The sequence below is a fragment of the Actinia tenebrosa genome, unplaced genomic scaffold (genome assembly GCF_029948245.1).
Source record: "Actinia tenebrosa isolate PJP-AT-01 unplaced genomic scaffold, QUT_ActTen_1.0 PGA_scaffold0__85_contigs__length_37466705, whole genome shotgun sequence".
In the NCBI taxonomy this organism is placed as follows: Eukaryota; Metazoa; Cnidaria; class Anthozoa; order Actiniaria; family Actiniidae; genus Actinia; species Actinia tenebrosa.
Genome location: NW_028292569.1, coordinates 25,191,816 through 25,215,549, shown reverse-complemented (window position 1 = coordinate 25,215,549; position 23,734 = coordinate 25,191,816). Strand labels below are relative to the sequence as shown.

General features: G+C 38.0%; 4 protein-coding genes and 1 non-coding gene across 16 annotated transcripts in view; 2 read left to right on the top strand and 3 right to left on the bottom strand.

Annotated features, from left to right (window-relative positions):
- Positions 1–2,635, bottom strand: part of LOC116301160 (focadhesin) — a 51,084-nt gene extending 48,449 nt beyond the window's left edge. For all 3 annotated transcript variants that reach the window (XM_089037296.1, XM_089037295.1, XM_089037297.1), the window contains exons 1-5: positions 2,467–2,635; positions 2,155–2,229; positions 1,933–2,087; positions 1,258–1,359; positions 644–742 (exon numbers count right to left, since the gene is read on the bottom strand). In XM_089037296.1, coding sequence (XP_088893422.1) covers positions 644–742; positions 1,258–1,359; positions 1,933–2,087; positions 2,155–2,229; positions 2,467–2,565 — 530 coding nt within the window. In that variant the 5' untranslated portion in view covers positions 2,566–2,635. The remainder of the gene's footprint in view (positions 1–643; positions 743–1,257; positions 1,360–1,932; positions 2,088–2,154; positions 2,230–2,466) is intronic.
- Positions 2,636–3,777: 1,142 nt separating this feature from the next.
- On the bottom strand, positions 3,778–15,032 carry LOC116290865 (uncharacterized). Of its 10 annotated transcripts, none has more exons than XM_089037303.1 (12): positions 14,898–15,032; positions 14,079–14,381; positions 12,445–12,638; positions 12,274–12,317; positions 11,146–11,189; positions 10,323–10,443; positions 9,813–9,921; positions 8,777–9,342; positions 8,482–8,668; positions 6,266–6,580; positions 5,398–5,843; positions 3,778–4,441 (listed from the first exon to the last, which is right to left on the bottom strand). In XM_089037303.1, exons 5-12 carry the CDS (start codon positions 11,164–11,166, stop codon positions 3,798–3,800), a joined length of 2,409 nt encoding a protein of 802 aa, XP_088893429.1. In that variant the 5' UTR covers positions 11,167–11,189; positions 12,274–12,317; positions 12,445–12,638; positions 14,079–14,381; positions 14,898–15,032; the 3' UTR covers positions 3,778–3,797. The 10 variants fall into 10 exon arrangements, with proteins under 10 accessions (XP_088893429.1, XP_031553841.1, XP_031553838.1 ...); XM_031697981.2 differs by having other exon boundaries at positions 11,146–11,200; positions 14,079–14,231; XM_031697978.2 differs by having other exon boundaries at positions 14,079–14,231.
- A 1,802-nt stretch (positions 15,033–16,834) lies between these two features.
- On the top strand, positions 16,835–16,906 carry Trnas-gga (transfer RNA serine (anticodon GGA)). Its single transcript has one exon. It is a non-coding gene; the product is annotated as a tRNA-Ser (tRNA).
- A 224-nt stretch (positions 16,907–17,130) lies between these two features.
- Positions 17,131–22,007, top strand: LOC148913928 (uncharacterized). Its single transcript, XM_089037293.1, has 12 exons — positions 17,131–17,795; positions 17,866–18,081; positions 18,220–18,403; positions 18,545–18,758; positions 18,894–19,251; positions 19,402–19,599; positions 19,746–19,932; positions 20,475–20,723; positions 20,885–21,056; positions 21,327–21,472; positions 21,544–21,738; positions 21,809–22,007. Exons 1-12 carry the CDS (start codon positions 17,433–17,435, stop codon positions 21,934–21,936), a joined length of 2,610 nt encoding a protein of 869 aa, XP_088893419.1. The 5' UTR covers positions 17,131–17,432; the 3' UTR covers positions 21,937–22,007.
- Positions 21,982–23,486, bottom strand: LOC148913927 (uncharacterized). The gene is made up of 3 exons (XM_089037294.1): positions 22,943–23,486; positions 22,489–22,749; positions 21,982–22,200 (listed from the first exon to the last, which is right to left on the bottom strand). Exons 1-3 carry the CDS (start codon positions 23,401–23,403, stop codon positions 22,026–22,028), a joined length of 897 nt encoding a protein of 298 aa, XP_088893420.1. The 5' UTR covers positions 23,404–23,486; the 3' UTR covers positions 21,982–22,025.
- Between the last annotated feature and the right edge of the window lie 248 nt (positions 23,487–23,734).

The following is a 23,734-nucleotide window of genomic DNA, read 5'->3' as shown; positions in this document are numbered from 1 at the left end:
TTCGTCCGCCATATTGGATTGCTCATGAAAATAGTCTCTAATGCGCATGCGTCCGGTTTTTCCGCTCTGTCGCTTCAAAACTCTAAAATTTGAAAAATTGTGTGTTTTGAAAAATCAGGAATCGTGTAGGTTGGAATGGAATGGACGTCGGATCGTGGATCACAAACAATTTTTTTTCCATCCAATTTTCAGCTTTTGAAAGGGTAGGAACAATCCTAATGTATAAAAATTCGTGCCCAAACTACTAAAATTTGATTTATGCTTCGGAATTTTGAATTTTGAGCAATTTTGTATTTTGGAAAATCCGGAACCGTGCATGGATGGACTGGACTGGACTTCGGTTAAGTGGATCGTCGGATCGCAAAACCTTTTTTACGATGAATTTGCAGTTTTTATCCTACAATTGTTATTTTGATAATCATAAATAGTAATTTTGTGCTTTAATTTTGCAAAAAAATCAAGATTTGAATTTTTTTTCATAATTGGAAAAATGACATTACATCTTGGATTACAAAATATTTTGCTTTTTGTCTGGCCATCTACCCAGAGTCAAAACTCAAAGTCAAATATAAAAAGACTTCCTTTTAAGAGGGTAGTATAACAAACAAACTCTGGCCCTTCAATTACCTTTAATTCCACTTACCCATATGTTTTATTGAGTACAGCTCCAACCTTCTCAATCAGCAAGTGTCCAGACTCTGGGTTGTTTTTCAGAATCGTGATAAAAGGATGGGGATGTGATCTAATAAAAATGAAAATGAAAAAATATTACAATGCTAGGGCACGAAATTAACTTTTGAACACACTAGCAAAATATTAGCTAAAATCTCAAAGTCACTAGTGATCCGACGTGGTGAATAACAAGCTTTACTTGATGCAGGTTCTAAACTTTTCAGTCCTTCAACTTCTGGACTGTGTGGTCATACTTGCAAAACTTAGCTAGTTAATTTTTTGTCACTCACTAAATACAAAATTTCACCTGCATTTTGCGAGTTTACAAGAGTTAATTTTGTGTCCTGAATGCTTTCAAAGTATACATGCACAAAATCATACATTTTGTCACAACTTAGTCTCCCTTGCATCTGTTTTTAGTGTCAGTTGTCACGCAACGCTCCCTCTCTTTGTGCGTGACGACCAACGCTAAAAACGGATGCGAGGGAGACTAGTCACAACTTGTCATGGTGGGATTTTTTGGTTGGGATGACTGGGATTTTTTGGTGTATCTTGGTGTTACATATCAGTGCATATTTTACATACCCTATGCCATAAGGACATTTATAAACACCATGTCGATGCTCAAGTAAATCAATTTGTAATAACAATAGACTTGTGACAGCATGAATTATGCCAGACTTGTTACTGAAGGAATAAACAAGATTATATTTAGTACAAATTATCAATTGTTTGTTTCCATAAACATTTATAATAAATCATTTTATTGCTGCATGGAAATTAGAGACAAATTTCAATTACAGTCAACTCTCACCATGCGGACACTCCGATATTACGGACACCTTGCTATTACGGACAGGAGAAAAATCCCGACAAAAAGATTGACAAAGAAATGAACGTAATTAATTCTTGCTATGCAGACACTCGGTATTACGGACACCAAGTGACAGTCCCAAGGGTGTCCACTGTAACGAAATTTGACTGTATAGTGGTTGTGGGATTAGTGGGGGAGGGTTGGAGTTTCCAATGGGTATATTGTGTAGTTCCAGAAAACATCTGGATACCTAGATTATACTTTGGTCGTCCAAGGGTTGGCAAGGGTCTGATAGAAGTCTAGTACATATATTGTATAATTCTCTAAAATATTTTCCATGGAGGTGGGGAGGGTTTGAGGAGAGAGTGTTGTGGAGAAGTTGGAAATTCCAAGGGGTGGGGATGGTCTGAGAAGGGTATATTGTGTAATTTTAGTCAACAACTTACCTTGTTGATGGAAGGATATTCAGAAACTTTGTCAACATATAGTTAAATTCAATCTTGTTCTCTGTAACAAGCCCAACCAAGGCCATGGAACACTCAAGACTGACATTTAATGATGTGTCAGCACTCTTTTCTAACAAAATATTAAGTTCTTGAATCTAAAAGAAACACAGCTCATTGAAATAAATCACTGTAGTAGCCATAGAAATTTGAAAGCTTTTTTACCTCTTCTGCATCATCCTTTAAAATCTTTCCATGGCTCAGTTTTTGTGCAAGAGCTAAACGTAGTTTATACGCACCCTTAAATAAAGATAAATGTCTAAAGTAATTAAAGCAAATACCAACAAGTTGAGCTCAAGTGAACTTTCACTTACTTTTGAACGGAATATACTATTTTATGAACTATCATTCAGTAAATAATAAATATATAATAAAGTATGTTTTAAATGTATGTAAAGATTTTAGCCTGTAAAATTCCTTACATCTTTTTAAACAATTCTGAAGACCATTTTATCTATTGGCTGCTGCTTTTCCTACCTGTGTTTGGACGAAAATGTTCCGGAATGACAACTTTGCTCTTCCTTCTGCTGCGGCCGCCATCTTGGATGATGGGGGAATCTGCTGACCAGATAACATTACACAGGGAACCCACTATTTTGGGGATATAAAAGAAGGGAATGGATAGGATGGATGGATGGAGGATTATTCTTATACGTTCATCCAAACCATCTCAGGGACATTCTTGTTCCTGTAAGCTCATCTAATTTATTTCAGGTACATCCTTATTCCTACACGTTCATCCAAACCATCTCAGGTACACTCTTATTCCTGTAAGCTCATCTAATTTATTTCAGGTACATCCTTATTCCTACACGTTCATCCAAACCATCTCAGGTACATTAGGTTCACAAAAGTGCCGTTCAATCCATTTTAGGTATATTCTTATTCATAAGTTCATAAATTAATTTTTCACCTCCAAAGTAGAGATTTAGACCATAAAGTTTTTTCATTAACTTTCGTGTCAATTTATATAATTGGAAAGGTTGTAAGACAGTTAAAACAAGGATACGAATACAGTTGACTCTAACGTAAGCGACCACCCCGGGGCTAGGAGAAAGTGGTCGCTTACGGGAGATGGTAGCTTACGAGAGAGTTAACACAGGAAGCCCAAACGATGGGAATCCCAACAAAGGAAGCCTAAAACTTTTATAATTTGTAACTCACGCGTAAAAACTACTGTATTAACTATTAAACTGTTTTAATCAAAATTTTGAATGTGCCCATGATATGTTTACAGTACTGTAATTGTCAATATTTCGTCGGGTAAATTACTGTATTTCTAGTGATCTCTAACTACAATAACAATAGAAATCTTTTAACACACATTGCGTATAGTATTATGTGCTGTTAGGAGAGAGTTTTAGATTTACGTTCACGGCAAACGTGAAACGTCAGTTGACCAGTAAAAAATTCTTTTAAATTACTGAAAAAGAATCGCAAAAAAGTCCAAGTAGTAGAAAAACAAAAGAGTATTTGCGCTTGGTGAGATGGTTTGCAAAACGTAAAATAAAATAAAGGAAAACTATGAAAACGTGAGTCACGTTTGCGGTTTGCGGGGAGAAAAAAAGTCAATCTAAAACTCTCTAATGTAAGGATCTGTCAACATTGCTGGCTACTGGTGTACGGGAGAGGAAAAACAATGACAAATTCCAAAATTCTAACCCTAAAAGGTGGTCGCGGTCGCTTACGAGAGTTTTTTTTACAGAGTTTATATGGGAAACAAAACGGGAAATTCAAAAGGTACGTAGTCGCGTACGCGAGATGGTCGCTTACGAGAGTGGTCGTTCAAATGAATATTCAATATTTAATCATAAAACCTTAACGTCAACATAAAAATTCATATAGCTATGACTAAAGACCTGTTTTGTTGCTGCAAACACGAATTTAATCGTGTTTGGTTCCATACCAATCGTCATCGGCAATCCTTGTGTTAAAGTAACGAATTCACTACTTCCTTTAACAGTTACCGAAAATGTCTCATTGCAAGAGTTTGCGAATTCGTATACTAAACTATTCCCACTCAAATGTTCTCTGATGATTTGATATAAACATCCATTAAAGATGTCTTTGATTTTGGCAGTTGAACCAAACATTGTTGAAGAAATTAAAGCTTTCATTTGTTGTTTTTTCAACTCTTTTATGACAAAGTCCTCTTTTTTCTTTCTCCTGTCACAGACGCACATTTTTATATCAACGGATTGATCAACGCAGTATTTAAATTTGTTATACATAGTTTGCCTTGCAAACGTCTTTAAGGTTGGTACTCCATTGTTCAATGCTATGGCGACTTTGAAAATTTCGTCCTCGTTCAGCCCGACTGATGTACCGTTAACGTGTAAGTCGAATGAAACTAGAGATCCAGACTTGCTTTGAATGATGTTGTCAATCGACGTGCCAATCAAACGGATACATCTGCCGTATCCTTTCACGCGGGCTGCCTTTGCTTCTTTGCCTGTTAAAGAAACCAAAACGACATTGAAAAGTTAGTAAAAACACAGGAAGCCCAATCTTAGTTTTAAGGTCAGTATATATTACAGCAAATGTGTGAGGTTTATAAAGCAGCTTTCGTATGACTGAAAAGGCTCACGGTTCGAACGCAGTAGCGACACGGCAAGACATGCCAGCCCAATCACATTACACGAGAACTTACTAGCTCTCCATCCAATCAAATGCCCGAAACACGGCATGAACACGGCGTGGACACGGTCACGCCAAGGTCACGGCACTGTCAGACCAGTCACATTGTGCAAGAATAAAATCATCCAGTTCAAATTCTAGAAAACATCACGGTCGCGTCAAGGTATACGCATACGGCACCGAATTTTTCAAAGTCATACGAAAACTGCTCTAACGTTTAACTTAGGCTCGGCATGACGTTAGTAGAGTTTGTTGCGTCTCTCCCTTGATTCAAGGGGTTTTCTCCCTGTTTTCCGGTTTTCATTCCTGCGCAAAACTAAATCCAATAGGCGACTTGCACTAAGAGGTCACGTGATCAAATCGGCCACTGTGGCTGGCATTCTACAGGATTTTAGCTATGCGAGAATGTAAAAAAAGATGGCGGATTCGGGTAGCTGTTTTGGTGATAAAAGGTAAGTTAGCGCAATAAATAACGATAAAAATCCCTACTAAGAATATATTTCTCGCAAGAAAAGCGCATTTATCACCGAAAAACCCACATGAATTGCCATCTTTTTTACATTCTCGCATTGCTAAAATCCTTAGAATGCCAGCCACAATGGCCGATTTGATCACGTGACCTCTTAGTGCAAGTCGCCTAATCGATCTGATCAGCCCAGAGGTCGTTCGAGGTCATCGATGATGTTTTCAAAATGTAGTTGAATGTGCGCGCACTCCGCATTCATCATCCACAAGACAATCTTTTTCAGTGAAATAGTTCCACACTCTAACCTTCTGAAAACTGTTTTTGTATCAAATTGTTCAGCGTTCCCAAAGCAAATTCAGCCAGCCACTTGTGCCTTGGGGAATTATCTTCATATCTCTCATCAGATCCCTCACACTGACACCTCGCAAGCGGCATCAGTGGCATATCATTACACATTCGATTAGCTGGAATCTTCGAGAACATTCCAGAAACTCGGTGGTCCCTGGAACTAGACTTGTCCTTGTCGTGCAAAACCATTAGCGCCCGATGAAGATCCAGTGTGGTCAGCGGTCTTCTCTGGTTAGCTTCTAGGATATCCATTTTCTGTTTCCCTAACACACGCGCTACGTTTTGAGGTACGATCATAAAAAGAAAAGGCTGGTAGCGCTCTATTAGACCTTCTGGAGTCCCCCCATATGATGTACTCTTGTGACCATGGTCAGACATTAGAATTGTCCAGGTATTCGAGTCCCTGGTATTCAAAGAAAAAAGGTAAGTTCCATCCAACATGGCTGCCCTCGCCCCTCGCGCGAACGTGCGAATTCTCTAGTGTTGGTCTAGCTGAGCTAATAAGCAAAAAAAAACAAAAAAAAACAAAAAAACAAACAAAAAACAAAACAAAAAAAAAATTGAAAAGCCAATCATGTCCTCTTTTCTCAACCAACAAATCAAACCTCTTTTACGAATTTGTGCTTCATCATGCAAATTTATTTTCTTGCGTAAAAACTGCTTGATGAAACACAATTCCCATCTTTAATAACTTTCCAAGCAACAAAAACATCTCAAATTCTTTTAAATTCTTCATTTCAGTAGTTTCAGACACTTCTTTTGTCGTGAAACAAAAACTTGAAATAAAGATTTCATTTCCATGGCTTTAAAAAGGCGGTTTTTTACCTCGCCATCGAAGAGATAAACTTTGCCAGTCCAACATCCACGTTATGAATTCTCTTTCCACTGTGCGTGTGTCCAGTATTAAAATGGACATATGACATAAGGGGCGATGCGTCTTTTGTCCCGGTTACAGAAGCCATGACATCTATAAGGTAGTCCAAAAAATAGGAGCTAAAATGCTTGCCGTTGAAGCATACTTTGTCGGGATCTTCTAAATGGTTTGTGGCGCCAAACGTCTTGAAGACTTCACACGAGAAATGCGTAATACCAAAATGATCAATGTGGTGTTTGCTTACGATGTTTTGGTAGTCTGTCCACCTGGTAAAGAGAATGAAACGTTTTGTGAGTACATTTAGCAAATCGTGGTACCTTTTCTATCATCTGTACTCCTTATCGAACATGCAGCATACGACAGCATATGATTCAAACTCAAGCGGAACCACCAGCGCAGCAAGTGGTTTCACCAAGGGAGCACGTTAAAATTTTGATTGTGTTGGTTTATCTTCGTTTTTATCGCACATATTCTAAGATATAGCAGGCGTTCCTTGTAGTTCTTGTTTACGTGCGCTACAGCTTGCGCGCGCTACACTTCATGGCAGGCGTTCCTTGCTTTAGTCGGGCTAGCGAATTTACTCCGAAAACCGACGAATATTTTGCGAGGAGCAAAATAAGCCAAAAAAAGTAAGCCATTCGGATCGGCCGAAACCAAAACACTACGAGGAACGCCTGTCACAAGATGGATTGCGCGCGCTAGATAGATCAACCAAGAACAATGACTTTCCTTACACAAACGAAATTTTAATGTGCTCCCTTGGTTTCACTGCAAAGTTTAGATCATGTGCTAACGCCATTCCACGTTTGATAAGAGGCCAGACCATAGAAAAGGGACCTCGATTTTTTTTTTTACCACAAAAAATTCACTAGAACACATTTTTTCGATGTTTTCTTAGTAATCAAATCAACCAACTAAAAGAGTGCGCGCTCGTTGACGTCGGCTTATTGGCCTGTCCTCTTATCGAAAATGAAAAATAGCCAATCAGTGCGCGAGAAATTGACAATTTGTAGTTTAAATTTTTTTTGTGTCATTTATAGCAACTTTTGTAAGCACTGTTGTGACAAAACATGGCACCCACACGAGTTTTTCTTTCCTCGGCACAAAATACGAAAACTCTCTTCGTGGTACTTAGAAAAATTGCTCATTATTACAGATTGCAGGTCACGCATTAAATACCCGGCAGATTTTAATTTTCGACGATTTCTCAAATAAAACGGACTGTAATTGGTCGTAAGCTAAGGAGGAAAAAAAATTTTTTTTTCAGCATGCGTACGTTTCAGGTCACCCATCCAGGTACTAACTTCACTCAACCGGACTTGACTCAGTGTCATGGAAGCCTAAACTTTTTCCACTGGACCACGGTTAGAGGTAAATCAGCATAACAATAGCCATGAAAACAATGCACCGAATAGACTAGACTTTTTAACATAAAATTTTCAACCGATTCCGTGCGTGGCAGAGATGCAAGGGATTAGCCGATATGGTCTGGGGGCCGGCTGGTCTCTCCCTGATGCTTTGGCTAGAACATTTTCTTGCGTAATTCGTACACCCAAGTGCAGAAGGATTTAATCGCCGTCAGGTCCGAAGTCCATACGCCGCCTCAGCTCTGCGGATGTCTCGGGGGTATGGCAAAGTTGAATCGATTGAAAAAATTTTTTTTGTCGGTGGGTTCGAGCCCCATCGTATCCAGGTACGATTTAAAAAAATGCATATTATTATCATTTTAGCGATATATTTTTAGAAAGAGAGACTACTTATAGCTTCCCAGTTCCTTTTTGCTCATCATATTAAGCCATTTTTCTATATAAAAATGTACAATGAAATTAGTTGTTAGACAAACACGTCAAATTTAAATCCATCATAAAGACTGACGAGAATCGCCTGAAGTTTCTCTACAAAGATGCCAATACTTAAATATATCGCTTAGAATTCGTTTTAGTCGAGAAATCGTCGAAAATTAAACTAACCTGAAACTAAGTCCGAATCGGGAAACTGCTCCCCGTATTTTTCCAACGTGAAAAATTAGCAAGCGAGACTTGGAGCAAGTCTAGACCTGACTAGGCCAAAGACCAACTTTCTCGTCAAAGTCAAGCAAAATTGCGGCTATGACGTCGCATTCACCCCAAGAACAAGATAAAGCAGGATGTCGAGTGGAGGTACTAACTTTTCAGCAGTAGCTTTTGAATCTCCTTTCATTTTTATCCCGTCCAGAACACATCCCCAGCGATCGTAAAAACACATGTCTTCCTGGAACATTGTCTGGTAACCATGGCGTTTGTAATGACCATAGAGTACATTAATACCAAGCGGTGCTTTTGCTAAAGAAGGAAGGTCGTTGATGTCTTTAAGATCTGTTAAGAGAAATTAAAAGATATCAAGACCCTCTTTAAGGTCAAGGTTTATCTTACGCCGTCCAGGTTTGTCTTTTATCTTTCCTGACTTCGTAGTCACATACTTACCGAAAGCAACTCCTGAAAATAACGGCCGAATATTTTCCATAGTATGCATGCTAAGACTCTGAAAACGTTCAAAATCAAACACTGTAGGGATTGATCCATTATTCACAATATCCCGCATAACAGCAATAGACTTCCTCAGCATTCGATAGAAATGAGGCCGAGAAATCGAATCAAATACCACTATATTCACATTGACCTTGTCATCAGCCTTCAAAGACGCGTTCAAGTGTATTTTTGGCGGGAAAACCAACACTTGCAAGATGCTACCACATTTCATTAAACAGAATGTTTCTCCCTGTTGCATGGTCGTCTGCACGAAATCTGAAGCATTTTTTGTGTTAAAGGGCTCTATAGCTTCCCATTTATTCACATGGCCGTATTGTAGATCTCTTCTGCCCATGAATACGGTAGTTTTGCCACATATTTCAAGAGAACAGGTTAGGGTTTTTCTGTCTTTGAAATGACAAATGTTTGGGTATGATTTTGTGTCGCACTTCACATCTGGAAGAATTTCCCTTGGGCTGCCATAGGCCTTGTTTGCTAACAAACACGAGTTTGTTGACGGTCTGTGAATTAAAGATGATGTTAGTAACCAATTTAAGAGAAAATAATGGCAAAATCTTTCCCTGCGCATGATTAGAAAACCCACGTGCGCCCAATATTGCGGACAGGAATCATGCCGTGACGTTTAAGAGACACGTGATTCAAAATAATAACCGATTCAAAACCTGACTTCTGATTGGATCATGATTTTCCTTATATGAAATAATCCAATCAAAATTCGAGTTTTGAATCGTTATTTTGAATCCGGAGTCTTCGTATTCTCGGAAAGAATAATACATTTCAAAATTCAAATAATGAAACCATCAATGGAATTTAGGGGTAAGCTTGACACGTTTTGACTGTAAGGATCATGTGAGATTGTTAAATCATGTTAATTTTTAGTCAGACGTTTTTGGGTCAAGTGACGTTGAGAATCACGTGATGATTTAGAATCACGAGAATTGTTAATCAGGTATATTTTTGATTGTCTTACATATGAGGCTTGCATGCGATTTCTTCTTCCTCGTAATCTTCTGATCTTTTACCAAGCCCCGGTTTCTTCAACCTAGTATAGTGGCAAGGATAGCTACTAACTTGGTGACCTAGTGATCGTAACAAAAATCAATTATTTTTGAACAGATTGGATATTGATTTTTCATACAACTTTATCATAAACGAGGCATAAGTTTGGAAAGTTTCTATACAATTTAAGGCCCTTTTCCAGTGTTTTAAAATAGGAAGTAAAATGACACCGATTAGCCTCCGGAAAATGATGACTGACTGTCCCATCCCATTGCTTGAATTCTAATTCAAAGTCAGTATATACACTGTTATTTCTCGCTCCCAGAGTCCTTATTTCTTACTGCGCATGCGCGTCAAAATGTATTGGGTTTAATTTCGCAGGGTTTCATGTCCCATCGATTTTCCACCCCTAAACCACTACAAAAGCTAACTAAGTGTGGGACCTTTTTCCTGCGATGCAAACCCAACATACTTGGCTCACCTGTTACGTAATTGACTTTCGAAAAAGAAAGTAATTTCGGGAAAAAATGAGCGGACGGAAAAACAACTTGAAAAACGACCGTAATGAAGACGACAGCCAGTAAGAAAAGAAAAATGCATCTCTGAAAATGAAAGTTCAATAAATTTATTGAGAGAGAGCCCTTTGAACGAGATTGGTTTGTGGTTATGCGCATGCGCAAAATCATGGCATTTAATTGAGCATGCGCAATAAGAATGAAAGAAACCTTTCATGCAGCGGTAAGCCAATCTCGTACCCAGAGCCTGCGTTTCTGGCCTGCGGCGAAGAACGAGGGCTCTGGCATAATCCATTTTTTGACGCATGTGCAGTTTTCGGGAAGTTAAAGCTTAATCATTGAAAATCACGCTTTCAAACAGAGTTCTGTGTTTATTTCCGATCCGAAATAAGAATTAGAAATTGGGAAAAAAAAATTTTTTTTTGGCAAGTCTTTTAACGTAAGCGCTCTTGTACTGGAAGTCCAAGAAATCCTGGTCTCAATAAATGGATTATGCCAGAGCCCTCGTTCTTTGCCGCAGGCCAGAAGAAACGCAGGCTCTGGGTACGAGATTGGCGGTAGGCTTACTGCGGTTTTCGATATTCTACAAACTCACTGCTTTTCAACGGCTTGTTTGTGAAATTAATTGGGTTTTTCACTGCCGCCAGTCAACAACATAAAACGCAGCTACTGAATATTCTTGGTTATTTTTGACCCAGCTTGCAACTACGAAGTTCAAAGAATATTGAAAACCTCAGGACGGATAAGCATTTTTATTGCTTGGGGTTCCTGTGGTACAAAGTTACTTACCAGGGTTTTTATCAATCTCATTCCTCTTTCCGCTGTAACATCAGCTGAAAATCAACTAGGAATTAATTTCTAGCATTAAGATTAAAATTTGCTATTTTATCCAACGAGCCACACTGTAAAAATGGTTTGGTTACGTTGAATCAAGGGCACTAGTACACCGAATGTGGTTGGATTTCTATTGGTTTTTTTCCCTTTCGATTATTTGAATTAAATTAACGTTATACTTGTTTACTTATCTTGCGTCCGTGTTCCTTCGTTCGCTGTTGTAATGCAGACGTTTTCATTCCAAAGGTCAAACGGTTTGAATAGCCTATGAGCGTTACTTCTTTAACGGCCGTTCCGTACTCGACTCTGTTTGTACTATACTAACAACGACGCGACCGCGCGATGATCCTTACGTCAGTAATATTCAACCGTCCAGAGTTAATATGGTTAATCAAATTCACCTTATGGAACTTAAGGTGAATTTGATTAACCATATTAACTCTGGACGGTTGAATATTACTGACGTAAGGAGCATCACGCGGTCGCGTTGTTTATTAAATCCAACCACATTCGGTGTCCTAGTGCCCTTGGTTGAATCTACCATTAAAAAATGGTTGAAAAGTGGATCTGTGGTAATCAATTGCCAATGGTTGTAATGACCATTTATTAACCATTTTAATACACCATTAATAATTGGTTGTAATAACCGACAATTACATGGAGCAACTTTGTCTGCAACAGTGTTGCGACACAAGTTGCATGGAGCATTGCAGCGTGTAACCTACGACGCAATGTGAAAAAATGTTGCGAGACTGTTTCACCGTATAAACACTCATGCAATTTGTGTGGCCAAGCCGTTGCGAGACAAGTTGCCCCAGGGGAGTAAAGTAAAGTGACCTCCGACCTGTTAGTATAATATACCACCACAGAGACCACCACTTGCCACAATATGTAAAAATCCTGGAAATTTAATCCTTTTGCACCAGACAAAAGAGAAAATTCAATGATAACATCTAGCGATATAAATATCTTACGTTTCGATGGTAGAATGAATAAATTAACAAAGGCAAAAAAATTCAGACTATGATTGATTAATAATGTATACACTCTACAAAAATTATGATATATGTGAATTCTTTTTACCTTAGCGATTGCGATGGCTGACGATCATCGTGAGTGGTATGTTACTAAAACGAGTAATGCAGTAACGAGTAACGAGTAAACCGAGTAACCAGCATACATTTAAAAATCAGATTACGACTTTTAAAATCATTATATTGAAATGATCATAAAATATTTACTAAAATTACTTACGAATAAAGCTATTTAATACACAGGGATTCAAGAGATCCAAAAGGAACATTCCGTGGTCAGCCGTTCAGCCACTTCCGCTTTCATCATCGTACAAAATGGTCGAGAATTCTTCCAAGATTTTCTCTCAAGGTTTACTGTTATGTTGCCTATGGCTTACAGTACATTAAGTCAAACTGTTGAATAGTGTACGTCACCTAAATTAGATAAGTTAGTTAATATTTTAGCTGACCTCACATAAATTTGGAACTACGAGTAAACAGCTACTGAGATCAGGGAGAAACGATGATACAAATTAATGTCTATTTACTCATTCTCTTGTAAAACAACCCCCCGGATTAGCATGACCGTTATTTGGCGCACTTTTACTATTTTAGGTGACGTCAACTAAATAGTTATCTAAGTTAGATAAATTTATCTAGCTAATTCAACAGTTTGACTGAATGCACTCTAGCCATACAGTAGCAAGAATTGTACGAGAAAATATTGAACCTAATCTTACGAAGCGTTTTATTATGTCTTATTATACACTCGAAAAAATTATTCGATTCTTATTGGACTTTAATAAGATAGAGGAGTACAGTTAAATTCCAAACTGTACTCTGTAGAGTTCCCAATAAGTTGCTCAATTTTGTTGAGCGTATTATAAACAAAACATCGCACGATCTTCTCGTATATTTCGGAATTTATAGATACTCGTGATGTTTTAAAAGTTCTCAAATTTGACTCGTCTAAAGGCTCGTCCAATTTTGAAAACATCACTCGTACCTCGAGATCGTGTGATTTCCTATACAAATAAATAAGAATATTCAATCCCTGCTAGCAGAGTCTCCCTTGTTAATTGGCGATATTCTTGGTCAAGAATCGCCAACGAAGGAGACTCTGCTAGCAGGGAAATAGCAATGTTAAACCAAAGTCAAAATCCAAAAATCTGGTTCTGACGAAGAGAGATAAACGAATAAATCAAAGTCAAAAGGAATCCTTGAAACCACGCGGTGAACACTAGATACAACACTCATTCTCCATCTAACTCAAAAGACTAAGTAATCGATTCTTCTAAACAACTACAAAAATATGACTTGCACTTGTGGAAACCGTCAGTTTCAACTAGCTTCCTGCTCGTTTGAATTAAGATAAAAGGTTGCGAGGTACAAATTGCAGACGGCATTTGTGTAAAAAAGCTAGACTAAAACACTCGTAATAACACCCATCGTGAGTGATCGTATGGGAAACATTGCAATGGCTTTGATTCGTTTACATTCTAATCGTTCCATTCAAACCAATTAGGTTGAAACAGATAAATGGACTCTATCCATGGCTTTTTTCATGTTCGAGCCAAAAAATGTGAATTATTAATTGACATTATTATCGCGTAACATCGGTCGGGAGAAGCGGAGTCGAGACGAAATCTCAAAGTTTATAAGATTTGTATTCGATTCTGATCACTTGTGATCTAAACATATGATTGAATAGACGACATTCTGACACAAGAAGAGACAAGGAAGGTTATGCGTAACTATGCAAAATTATGACGAATTTAAGTAAGAGTTCTTATGACAGGGTCTAGTGCAAAGGAAAGCTGTAACTGACTTGCTACGTGTAAACTAGAGACATGGCTAAACAAAGTAATAACTTACTTTGGCTCAGGAAGATAGACTAAAGGATTTGATAGAAGTACCAACATAAAGGGTCAGTAAAACAACACACAGACGTCCGGATCCATCACCAAGTGTCAAGCCTCGTGGTAGTCAAATCGCCATATTGAAACTTTATATAACTGAATTGCTAATCTTAAATGTCCATTCCATCACCAAAAAAAAAAAAAAAAAAAAAATCAAGGTTAATTGTTAGCCTGCGTCACATCCGGAATTTTCTTCGCTAAAGGTTGTCAGCCAATGGAAGACTTCCAGTAATTTGATCCTGCGATTTGCGCAATGCATCTATGGATTGCCAGGAGGCAAACAAAGCAAGTCATTACAAGAGATGTATGAGACTATGATCAAATTCAGACTATGATTAAATAATATACATACACTCTACAAAAATTGCTAATAAATGGATGATACATGTGAATTCTTTCTACCTTAGCAATCGCGATCGCTGACGATCATCGTGAGTGATCGTATGGGAAACATTCGCAATGGGTTTGACCGGGGGTTCGTTTACATAAATAAAATGGATTCTGTCCATGGCTTTTTTTATGTTCGAGCCAAAAAATGCGAATTATTAACTGAATACGGAATCCGCGTGATATCGGTCGGGAGAAGCGGAGTAGTTATGATTGAATAGACGAATATTCTGGACACACTTGGGTTAAAGAGACAAAAAGGTTACGCGTAACATGTAAAGCTATGACGAATTTAAAGTAAGCGTTCTTATGACAGGGTCTAGCGCGAAGAGAAAGCCGTAACTGACTTGCTAAACTAGAGACATGGCTAAGAAAAGTAATCACTTACTTTGGCTCAGGAACGTAGACTAAGGATTTGATAGAAGTACCAACATGAAGCAGAGCAGTGAAATAAATTAACAGTAAAACAGCATCAAGTGCCAAGTCTCTTGTGGTAACCAAATCGCCATATTGAAACCGAATTGCTAAGCAGACGTGTTACATTTGTCACGCAACGTTTTCTCCCAGTTTTTCTCGCTCCCCAAAAATAATTTAAATTCCATTCCATTTCGAAAAAAATATGTCTCTAGATAATGACAGGTAATATTCTCAGGCGTGTGAGAGCGTTTCTATACATGATGTTAGGAACACGGAAAAGATATGTTTCAGGGGAATAATTACATTTAAAGATACGATATGTTCGGAGTCTATTTTTTTTGACCGTTTTTCTTTCATCATCAGACACCACCCTGAGCCATGTCTGGAACTCATTATATTTCAACCTTTGTCTTACAGTTCTACAGTATCCTAATTTTGTCTGGACCTGGGTTCCTGACTGAGTCCCCAACGTATTTATCCAGACCTCACCGAGGCCCACTTTGTATATCGTATCTTTAATTTTCTTTAAGCAGTCTGTCTTATTTTCGTTTTCTAAGAATAGATCATGAGAGGGGAAGCCACATTATTTGACTGATGCATTCTTACCAACTCCGAGGACTAATTTACTAAATTTTACATGGACTGCTTCAATTGGATCTCGCTGTTTCTTTAATACGTCTACCCACAAACTTCACTCCAATACAGAAGTATGGGTTTGATAAGCGCACCAAAAAGATGTAGAGTTAGTTTGAGGTCGGTTTTAAAATTATTTCCCATCAATTTTTTTTAGTTTAAAGAGGGCTTTCAATACAACCTTTGCCAGTTCGTTTCTGCCTAAAGTGAAATTGCCTATGACACTAAAGAAAATCCCGAGGTACTTATACGAGGTCACTTTTTCGACTATCCTATTCTGGTACTTAAAGGTATAATTATTCATGGTTCTGCCTGTGTTATTGAAGACAACCACTTTCGTTTTCATGTGTAAAAATATTCATGTAGTCTAAGTATTGCTGCAGGACTCTTTCGCTCCTTGCAAGTAGGACCAAGTCGTCGGCATACAGCAAATGGCTTACTGACACCCCGCTAAATTCAATGAGTTCATTCTTTGTTAGGGGGATTTCAGCTTAGTTGTCAGAGAGGTCATGTAGGTATAAGTTGAATAAGGTGGTTGGTTATAAACCTATGAAAAATCGACTCACTGGCCCAGATAGGGAGATTTTCAAGATTGTATGGCTTTACTGCTTAATGCATGCTCGTGTGCCGTTGTGATTTGTAAACAGTCGTACAATATTTCGATTAAGAAATAATTGAATGAGGAAAATTCTGAGAACTATTAAAAATGGATGAGCGAGGTCGTTGGGAGTTGAGCGTGGCGTGACGACACTAATAGCGGCTGCGTAGGAGACTAGGCCGTTGGCGGAGTCCAATACTCCAGTTTCTCGAGTTCTCTTTGCTCAGCCTAAGGTCTAGGGCAAACGGCGAACTTTCCATGCACCGAACTAATTAAAAACAATGGATATCAGGTGATAATGAGGCGGCATTCATTGATGTAATTAAGTTCGGTGCATGGAAAGTTCGACATTTGCCCTAGGCCTTAGTCTCGGTTGTGCGTTAAAATATTTTATAGCTATACAATTATAAAGTGAATAACCTCTTTCTTAAGCATCTGTTTTGGCATTATGACTAGTTTTCGTTCCGTATTATCATGCGATAAGCAAGTGAAAATATCATGGTTTCTTGTGCGTCATTTGATAGAGCAGCATATAAATTGCACAGAAGTACTAGTGTAACCGGATTCACACAGTCTCACGATCTCCATTACATAGTAGTAATAAATTATGCGTTCGGTGTGTATATAATGAAGTAGAGAGAATAAGAGAAAAATATCAAATGCCCTTAGCGCGGTTGGTCCTTGTAGTGTAGTGGTTAACACATCGGACTGGAATACCGAAGACGTGGGTTCGAATCCTGCCAAGGGCATTTGATATTTTTCTCTTATTCTCTCTACTTCATTATATACACACCGAACGCATAATTTATTACTACTATACTATGTCTATTCTTTGCGTACATATTTACGGTGTTCAACTTATCTATAGAGAAAAAATATCGCTATGGGATCCTCACGAATATCCTACATTTCATATTCTGGCTGCGTTACCAGCGTGGTTGGTCCTTGTAGTGTAGTGGTTAAAGTGCACCTACACCCTATTTTTTTCTGATCTGGAGTAAAACTTTAAGGCACAAAAAGCAGATTTGTGGAAAAATTTTTTAGATCCATCAAAACGGGAATTTTTGGTGCTCTGTCAAAGATTGAAAAATTGACCATTTTAGCCGAAGTAAGTGAACCATGGCCGTAATTACAGAGGAGATTGGGGCGAGCGGTGTGTGACGTCACCACAGGCCAACACAACCAAAGATTACCACAGATTCTATATAGATTTTTCTAGACTATTCGCTTGCTTTTATCAAATTTCTTAAATACGTTTTATTTCCAAACGCTAAAATGCCCAACAAATGTGTAGTTTGGGGATGTAGCAACGTTCCAAATATTCCTGAAGGGATTGCCCTTCATAGTATTCCGTATTTTAATGATGAAAGACCCGAGGCCAAGAAGCGAAGGACTAGATGGATAAAGTTTGTAAAGGTGAAGCGTGCAAAGTGGGAGCCTACAAGGAACTCGTGCATATGTTCTGTGCATTTTAGAGTAGAATCATTTGAGCGAAGATTTACAACTCTTGCTACCTTGGGAAAACCGGCCATCCCTCGACTGAAACGAGACAGTTTTGGAGTGAATGTTTACCCCACGCTACATGCTGGTCAACTAGACTCGCCAAAGAAACAGCAAACATATCGCAATCGAAGAAAGGTAAAAAACTCAGCTAAAACATTTACTGCAACCTTCTTATGAAACTAATAAAGTGTATTTTTCGTGATAGACTTTAAGAGAATCATTAAAAAATGCCACCGTGTCGACTGCTGCTTCTAAAAGCGTCCCCAGTAGTACTGCACATCAAGATCATCATGATGACGCCACTGTCGAAGACCCTGGTACAACTGAACCAGTCAGCGAGCCTGAGCCTATGCTCTTGCCTGTGGCACAAAGAGAAGAGGTTTTAGAAGTTGCTCCTGTCTCTAATACTGAAGATATTACGGTGATTATTATTACAACTTAGTCTTATGGGCTTTATTACTCATATGTTTTGAACACGAGTCATTGTTTATGGTAGAGTAAGGATGATTGTTTACATAATACAGTGTAGCTCAATCGACTATCGATTTTCTTTCACCAGAGTGCCGAGAACAGGGAGGACGAAAATGTCGATTTCATGGAAACGGAGGAGACATCGAGTACTAGAGACCCTACGACTGGTGAAGCCAAATGGCAAAAAGAAAGGAGACTGCTGAGAAACCAAGTAATATCCCTGAGATCACACCTGAGGAAAAGGAAGCTTGAATGCAGAAGGCTTACAAGACGTAAGTAATGTAGCTAGTCCTTATAAGTATGTGTGATTTTATAAGTGACAAACATTCTTAGGGTTCCTAGAAGGATATATTATACTAATATGTATTTGTGAACCTAATACTTGAAATCTTTATAAATATTATTATTATCAGGCCTTAAGAATAACAAAACGAAAAACAAGGCAACTCAGACAGTGGGTGACTCAGTTCCTCAAGAAGAAAGTGTAACTGATTCAGAGTGGGATTACGACAGTGATGACCAAAGCGAGGAGGAAGTAACAGAAGAAGAACCAGATGACAGCTATGAAACACAGTCAGAGGAGTCAGCAAATGAATCTGAGGATGATATAGAAAATTCAGCTCACAGGTGTGTTTTTCCCCTCTCTACTTTATAATGTTCATGTTTACTAATGCCATGTACAACATAATGTAGCTGCACTTCATGATACTGCTAATATACCCATTTAATATTTTTAACACATATCACATATACTTATTTCAGGGTTCAATTGAATGACACCAATCTGCGATCAGAGCCAAAGTTCATTGTTTTTCTGTCCCAGCTGTTATTGCTGTTCAAGTTTTGTCACTGTTGCAAAAGTGATAACCCCCTGGTAGAAGTGAGCCAAGTTGGGACAGAAGTTGTAATAAAAACTGCCTGCAGCAACCCAAAGTGTCTAAAGAGGGAAAATGTCTGGCACAGTCAACCAGTGATACCAGGTTGGGGTGTACCAGCAGGGAACTTTCTCCTTTGCATGGCAATCCTTTTGGCTGGGGGATCAATCTCCAAAATATCAAAAATCTTTGCACACATGGGTCTTGGTTGTGTGTCGATGACTACGTTCTTTAAACATCAAAGAGTGAGTGTTGGTATTATATATTGTACTATGTTTGTCATAGGTAGTTTATAATGATAATGGTACAATCAGTTAAGATAAACAAACAAATGCATCTTCTGATCGAAGATGGAGAAGAAATAGCATTATATGGATTTTGTATTTTATTTGCAGACCAAGCTGTTCCCTGCAATACATATGTACTGGAAAAGCTACCAGAAGAAGATGCTTGACAACATAAAGTCCATGGGCAGTGGTGTTGTACTAGCAGGTGATGGACGGCATGACAGCATGGGGCACAGTGCAAAATATGGTGCATATACCATGTTTTGTTGCACTGTCCCCATGATTATACATTTTGCATTAATTCAGGTGAGACATGAACTTTATCAGTAGGACTCTCTTTTGAACCATCTATAATAAAAATAGCAGTTAATATCAATTACTGCCATCTTTATTTTTCATGAACCACAAATTTTGTTTCAGCAAACAAATATTTTTTATTTCATTGCCCGCAGAGGAACCAAGTGGGAAATAGTCCTGCAATGGAGTTTGAAGGCTTCAAACAATGCATGGATTACCTAATAGGATATGGGATTGTGATCTTAACATTTATATCTGACCGACACACTGGTATTGCTTGTCACATGAAGAAGGTGTTGACAAACATTGTCCACTACTTTGATTTATGGCACCTTAAGAAAAGTGAGTTATGAGTGACTTCATTATTGCTTTGATTTGTATGCAAATGACCAATATACAGTATATGCAGAATAGTTAGTGTGATTACTATATCCAGGGTAACTTGATAAACTAGAATTATTAGCCAATCATATGGTAGCATTAAGTTCGAAATTCTTACCGGTCAATTTTATACAATTGGCCACGGTTTCATTAGCCGCACTGTAATATTAAACCTGTCAGTGATTTATTATTATGAAACCGTTATTGCAATGAGTAGATATAGAGCATACTTGCCCTGACGCATGAAAAGTTTATATATAATCCTGAAGCAAGATGATTTTTTACCACCCGTTACTAGACTATAGTCCTTTTCACTTTGTTTATGTTCACTAACTATGACTATTGTTCCTGTATTCTCTAAGGAATCAAAAGTTTTGATGTGAAAGAATTTTAAAAACTATTATGGCATAGAGTCGGGGGTAAAATATCATCTCGCTTTAGGCTTATTAGATTTGAATACATGTGCACTACCACTACATGTAGATTAATTTTATGCATTTCAGAAATCAGGAAAGTCCTCACAAAAATTTCTAAAGAAAAGCATTATGAAGAAGTAAAGGAGTGGATAAAGCCCTGTGAGAGGCATCTGTACTGGAGTGCCACATCTACTTCAAATGGTTCTGGTACTGTGATCTGGGCAAAGTTTAAATCTTTTCTCAGTCACATAGTGAATGTTCACAATAGCCTAGATGATCCAATTTTTAACAAGTGCAATCATGGGATACTTCAACCCAGACGTTGGTTATCTAAAGGTACATTTTGCATAATGTATTCTATTTGGCTTTAAGTTTCATAAAGTCCAAACTAAACTATTGTCATCTTGTGTAAAGTTCTCACCCAAGAAGTAAGCAGGAGTGTAAGATTATTAATCTCAAAATTTAAAACACTTTCTAAGCTACCTTTTTTTCTTTAGGGTCAGAGGTGTATGAAAAAATTTGTAAAGCCTTGACAAAAGATTCTCTGAAAAAGGGTATCCAGCAAGCTTCCCCTTGGGCGCAGACCAGTTGCTTGGAAGGATTCCATTCCCTCATCAATCAGTTTGCTCCCAAAATGATTGCATATTCATATGTTGGAATGTATTGCCGGTTTGTATTTAGAATTTTAGCGAGAAACCTGATTGATAAATAAGATCACCAAATTTGGGTTATATATGTAAAAAAAATATGAATAGGACGCCCAAACAAAAATAGATTGCTTTCTAGAGACACGAAAATATCTTTGAAATAAAGAGAGTTTGAAAAACATATATGCCATAGGATTCAATTTTAGATAACTTGGGAGTCCAATGAACCCCAAAGGTAAAACCCTGTCAAATCCAACTGCATATGTTTAAAATTTGGATATTTTCTTTTCAGACACATTCTTGCTGCTATGCATTTCAACCTTAATCTTCGGAGAGAGGTAGAAACAACGGGAGGCAACAACAGACAAAAGGTGGTTTATCCCAAGTTCAAAAATGGAGAAGCCACGATAAGGGATGTCAGAGTAAAACCAGACTATGGTAGGCTATGTGTTGTGCTTCAAGGGTTACATTTTTGTCACTCATAATTTTAAACTCAATCCTTATTATAGGTTACGTGGAAGAAATTTTCCAGACGTTCATGAATTCATCAAAAGAAGACTTGACTGCTGCACAAGATGAATTAAGACAGATGACCCCAGCACCAATGAATTCAATGCTGGAGAAGCAGCCAAGAGAGGAGGCTCTTCAAAAGCACTTGCACAGGAAAAGCATTGTGGTTGAGGATGTTCCTCCTACTTGTGCAGGTACTTTTTACATCTTAGCTAAATTTATAAATTTTATATTACTTATACATTTTTAATATTTTTTCTTTAGATGTCCCTGAACAAAACCAACTAACAAGTAGAGAACATGCCAAGAGAGCCCCACATTGCAGCCTATGCAAAAATCCTATGAAAGGACACAAGAATGTCATTGACTGTCCAAAAAACCAAAGAAATTAAAAAAAACATCGACTATTAAAACACTAAATTGTTTCATCTACAAAATTTGTATTAAATACTTTTTATTTTTATATCTTGTCATTGTGCAGTCAAACTAAAGGCTCAAGATCCATTTCAAACCCACTGTGTAGTTCATCTTCAGAAATTCTGAAACATTCTCTGATGCGTGTGTAAGCACAGGCTGGTAGTGGAATTCGTCTCTTGTATCCCAAATACCCATGCACTAGTCTTGTGAACTCCCTATATGCAATGCTACGAAGGAAGCTGGAATGTCAATAATGAATCAGTTTAGTGTGTGATTACAACAAAATTATGATCAATAACTAATGAATATAAAATAGTTTGATTTATTAAGGTAATTTCATGAGTTTGGGGGTTGGTTCACTGCAAAAATTATCATATCCCATGCAATCCTTGGAATTAATGTCGAGAAGGACAAACTGCTTTATAAAAATATTTTTGGCATATTTAACTTTTTATTGATAAGGTTTTTTCATAATTTCTTTGGTTAAAGTATAATGTGTACATAAAGAAGCCACAAATTCAGCTTACCTTTCCTCTGATCCTGATTGTTGATATCTTTTCCGATCTCTGGTTTTGTACTTATCAGCTGCTAGCTTAAGACTCCATTTTTGGAGACATACTGCTGAGAAGCCAGGATGTTCGGTTATGCAGTTCAGCTCGGCATTTTCATCAAGGTCTTGAAGGACTTCTTGAGAATGGAGAGCTTCGTCGCATCCGTCGAGTTCTTTGCAGCAATAGCATTCGCTTATATTTACTAGCATCTCAGTAGAGCAATTGCCACACTTGCACCTTCAAAACAAACAGTAAAAACACGAATGTTCAATGTACACGTAACAAGAAACTGTAAAGCTTACAAAAGTCGCAATCTTGGTTAGTGTCATCCTCGAGCTCATTCAAAAACATTGTTTACGGTTTGGCGAAACCGCTCTCGCATTATAAATTCACGGGGCGCTTTTATGTTTCAATAGCACAGAAAACTCACCATTCGCTTACTACGCTAACGGCAGTCAATCGTTTGTGAAGCATTTCCTCAATCTTGGCATTTTCTCGTTCAGTATTTTCATACTGTCTCGTCCATTCTTCGTCTGCCAGAGGTTCTCCTGAATGATGCCCTTCGTACCACTCAGAGGTATCATCATTTCCTTCGACTGACAAATATTCTCCTGAATCGGACTGCTCAGAACAGTCAAAACATTCGTCCTCAACATCGTATTCATCTTGTAAGTCAAAAGATGTCTCTAGATCAGAGTTATCAGAGTCCATCTTCACGAATTTGTCTTCAAAAATCTCTTGTGTTTCAAAAGTACTCGATCTGTTTACTAACTTTCGTGCACCAAGCAACAAGTCATGGCCTGGGGTGACGTCACACTCGGACCCAGACTCCCGCTTTGATTCTGCGGTAATGGACCACGCATTTCGTATTTTTAAAACAATTTTTCGCATTCAATTTTTTTTTCAAATGTGACCGAAATACCACAAAACATTTTAAAAAGTTCCGTACAAACAGTTAAGAATATTAAAAAAATAGGGTGTAGGTGCACTTTAACACATCGGACTAGAATCCTGCCAAGGGCATTTGATATTTTTCTCTTATTCTCTCTATCTCCATTACAGGGGAGGAAGCGAATACTTACCTCCGTAAATAGTGAAAGACCAGCAAACACAGAAAAGCTTCTTATAACTGCACCCGCAACTCAATTCTGAAACTGAATGAAAACAAATAAAATGTTACGCGTTCACACTAGTCCGATCAGAGCATGTGCATCGAAGCTGA

What these genes read in the sequence shown, in the direction of transcription:
- LOC116290865 (XM_089037303.1), bottom strand. Translation starts at nt 11,166, where the DNA reads ATGAGATTGATAAAAACCCTG. An exon ending in GAAAGTCAATTACGTAACAG is followed by an intron (nt 9,922 to 10,322) that starts GTGAGCCAAGTA and finishes TACGATCACTAG; the next exon opens with GTCACCAAGTTAGTAGCTAT. An exon ending in ATCGCATGCAAGCCTCATAT is followed by an intron (nt 9,343 to 9,812) that starts GTAAGACAATCA and finishes TTTAATTCACAG; the next exon opens with ACCGTCAACAAACTCGTGTT.
- LOC148913928 (XM_089037293.1), top strand. Translation starts at nt 17,433, where the DNA reads ATGCCCAACAAATGTGTAGTTTGGGGATGTAGCAACGTTCCAAATATT. An exon ending in ATAGAAAATTCAGCTCACAG is followed by an intron (nt 18,759 to 18,893) that starts GTGTGTTTTTCC and finishes TACTTATTTCAG; the next exon opens with GGTTCAATTGAATGACACCA. An exon ending in CAGACGTTGGTTATCTAAAG is followed by an intron (nt 20,724 to 20,884) that starts GTACATTTTGCA and finishes TTTTTTCTTTAG; the next exon opens with GGTCAGAGGTGTATGAAAAA.
- LOC148913927 (XM_089037294.1), bottom strand. Translation starts at nt 23,403, where the DNA reads ATGCGAAAAATTGTTTTAAAAATACGAAATGCGTGGTCCATTACCGCA. An exon ending in GTTAGCGTAGTAAGCGAATG is followed by an intron (nt 22,750 to 22,942) that starts GTGAGTTTTCTG and finishes TTTGTTTTGAAG; the next exon opens with GTGCAAGTGTGGCAATTGCT. An exon ending in CAATCAGGATCAGAGGAAAG is followed by an intron (nt 22,201 to 22,488) that starts GTAAGCTGAATT and finishes TTGACATTCCAG; the next exon opens with CTTCCTTCGTAGCATTGCAT.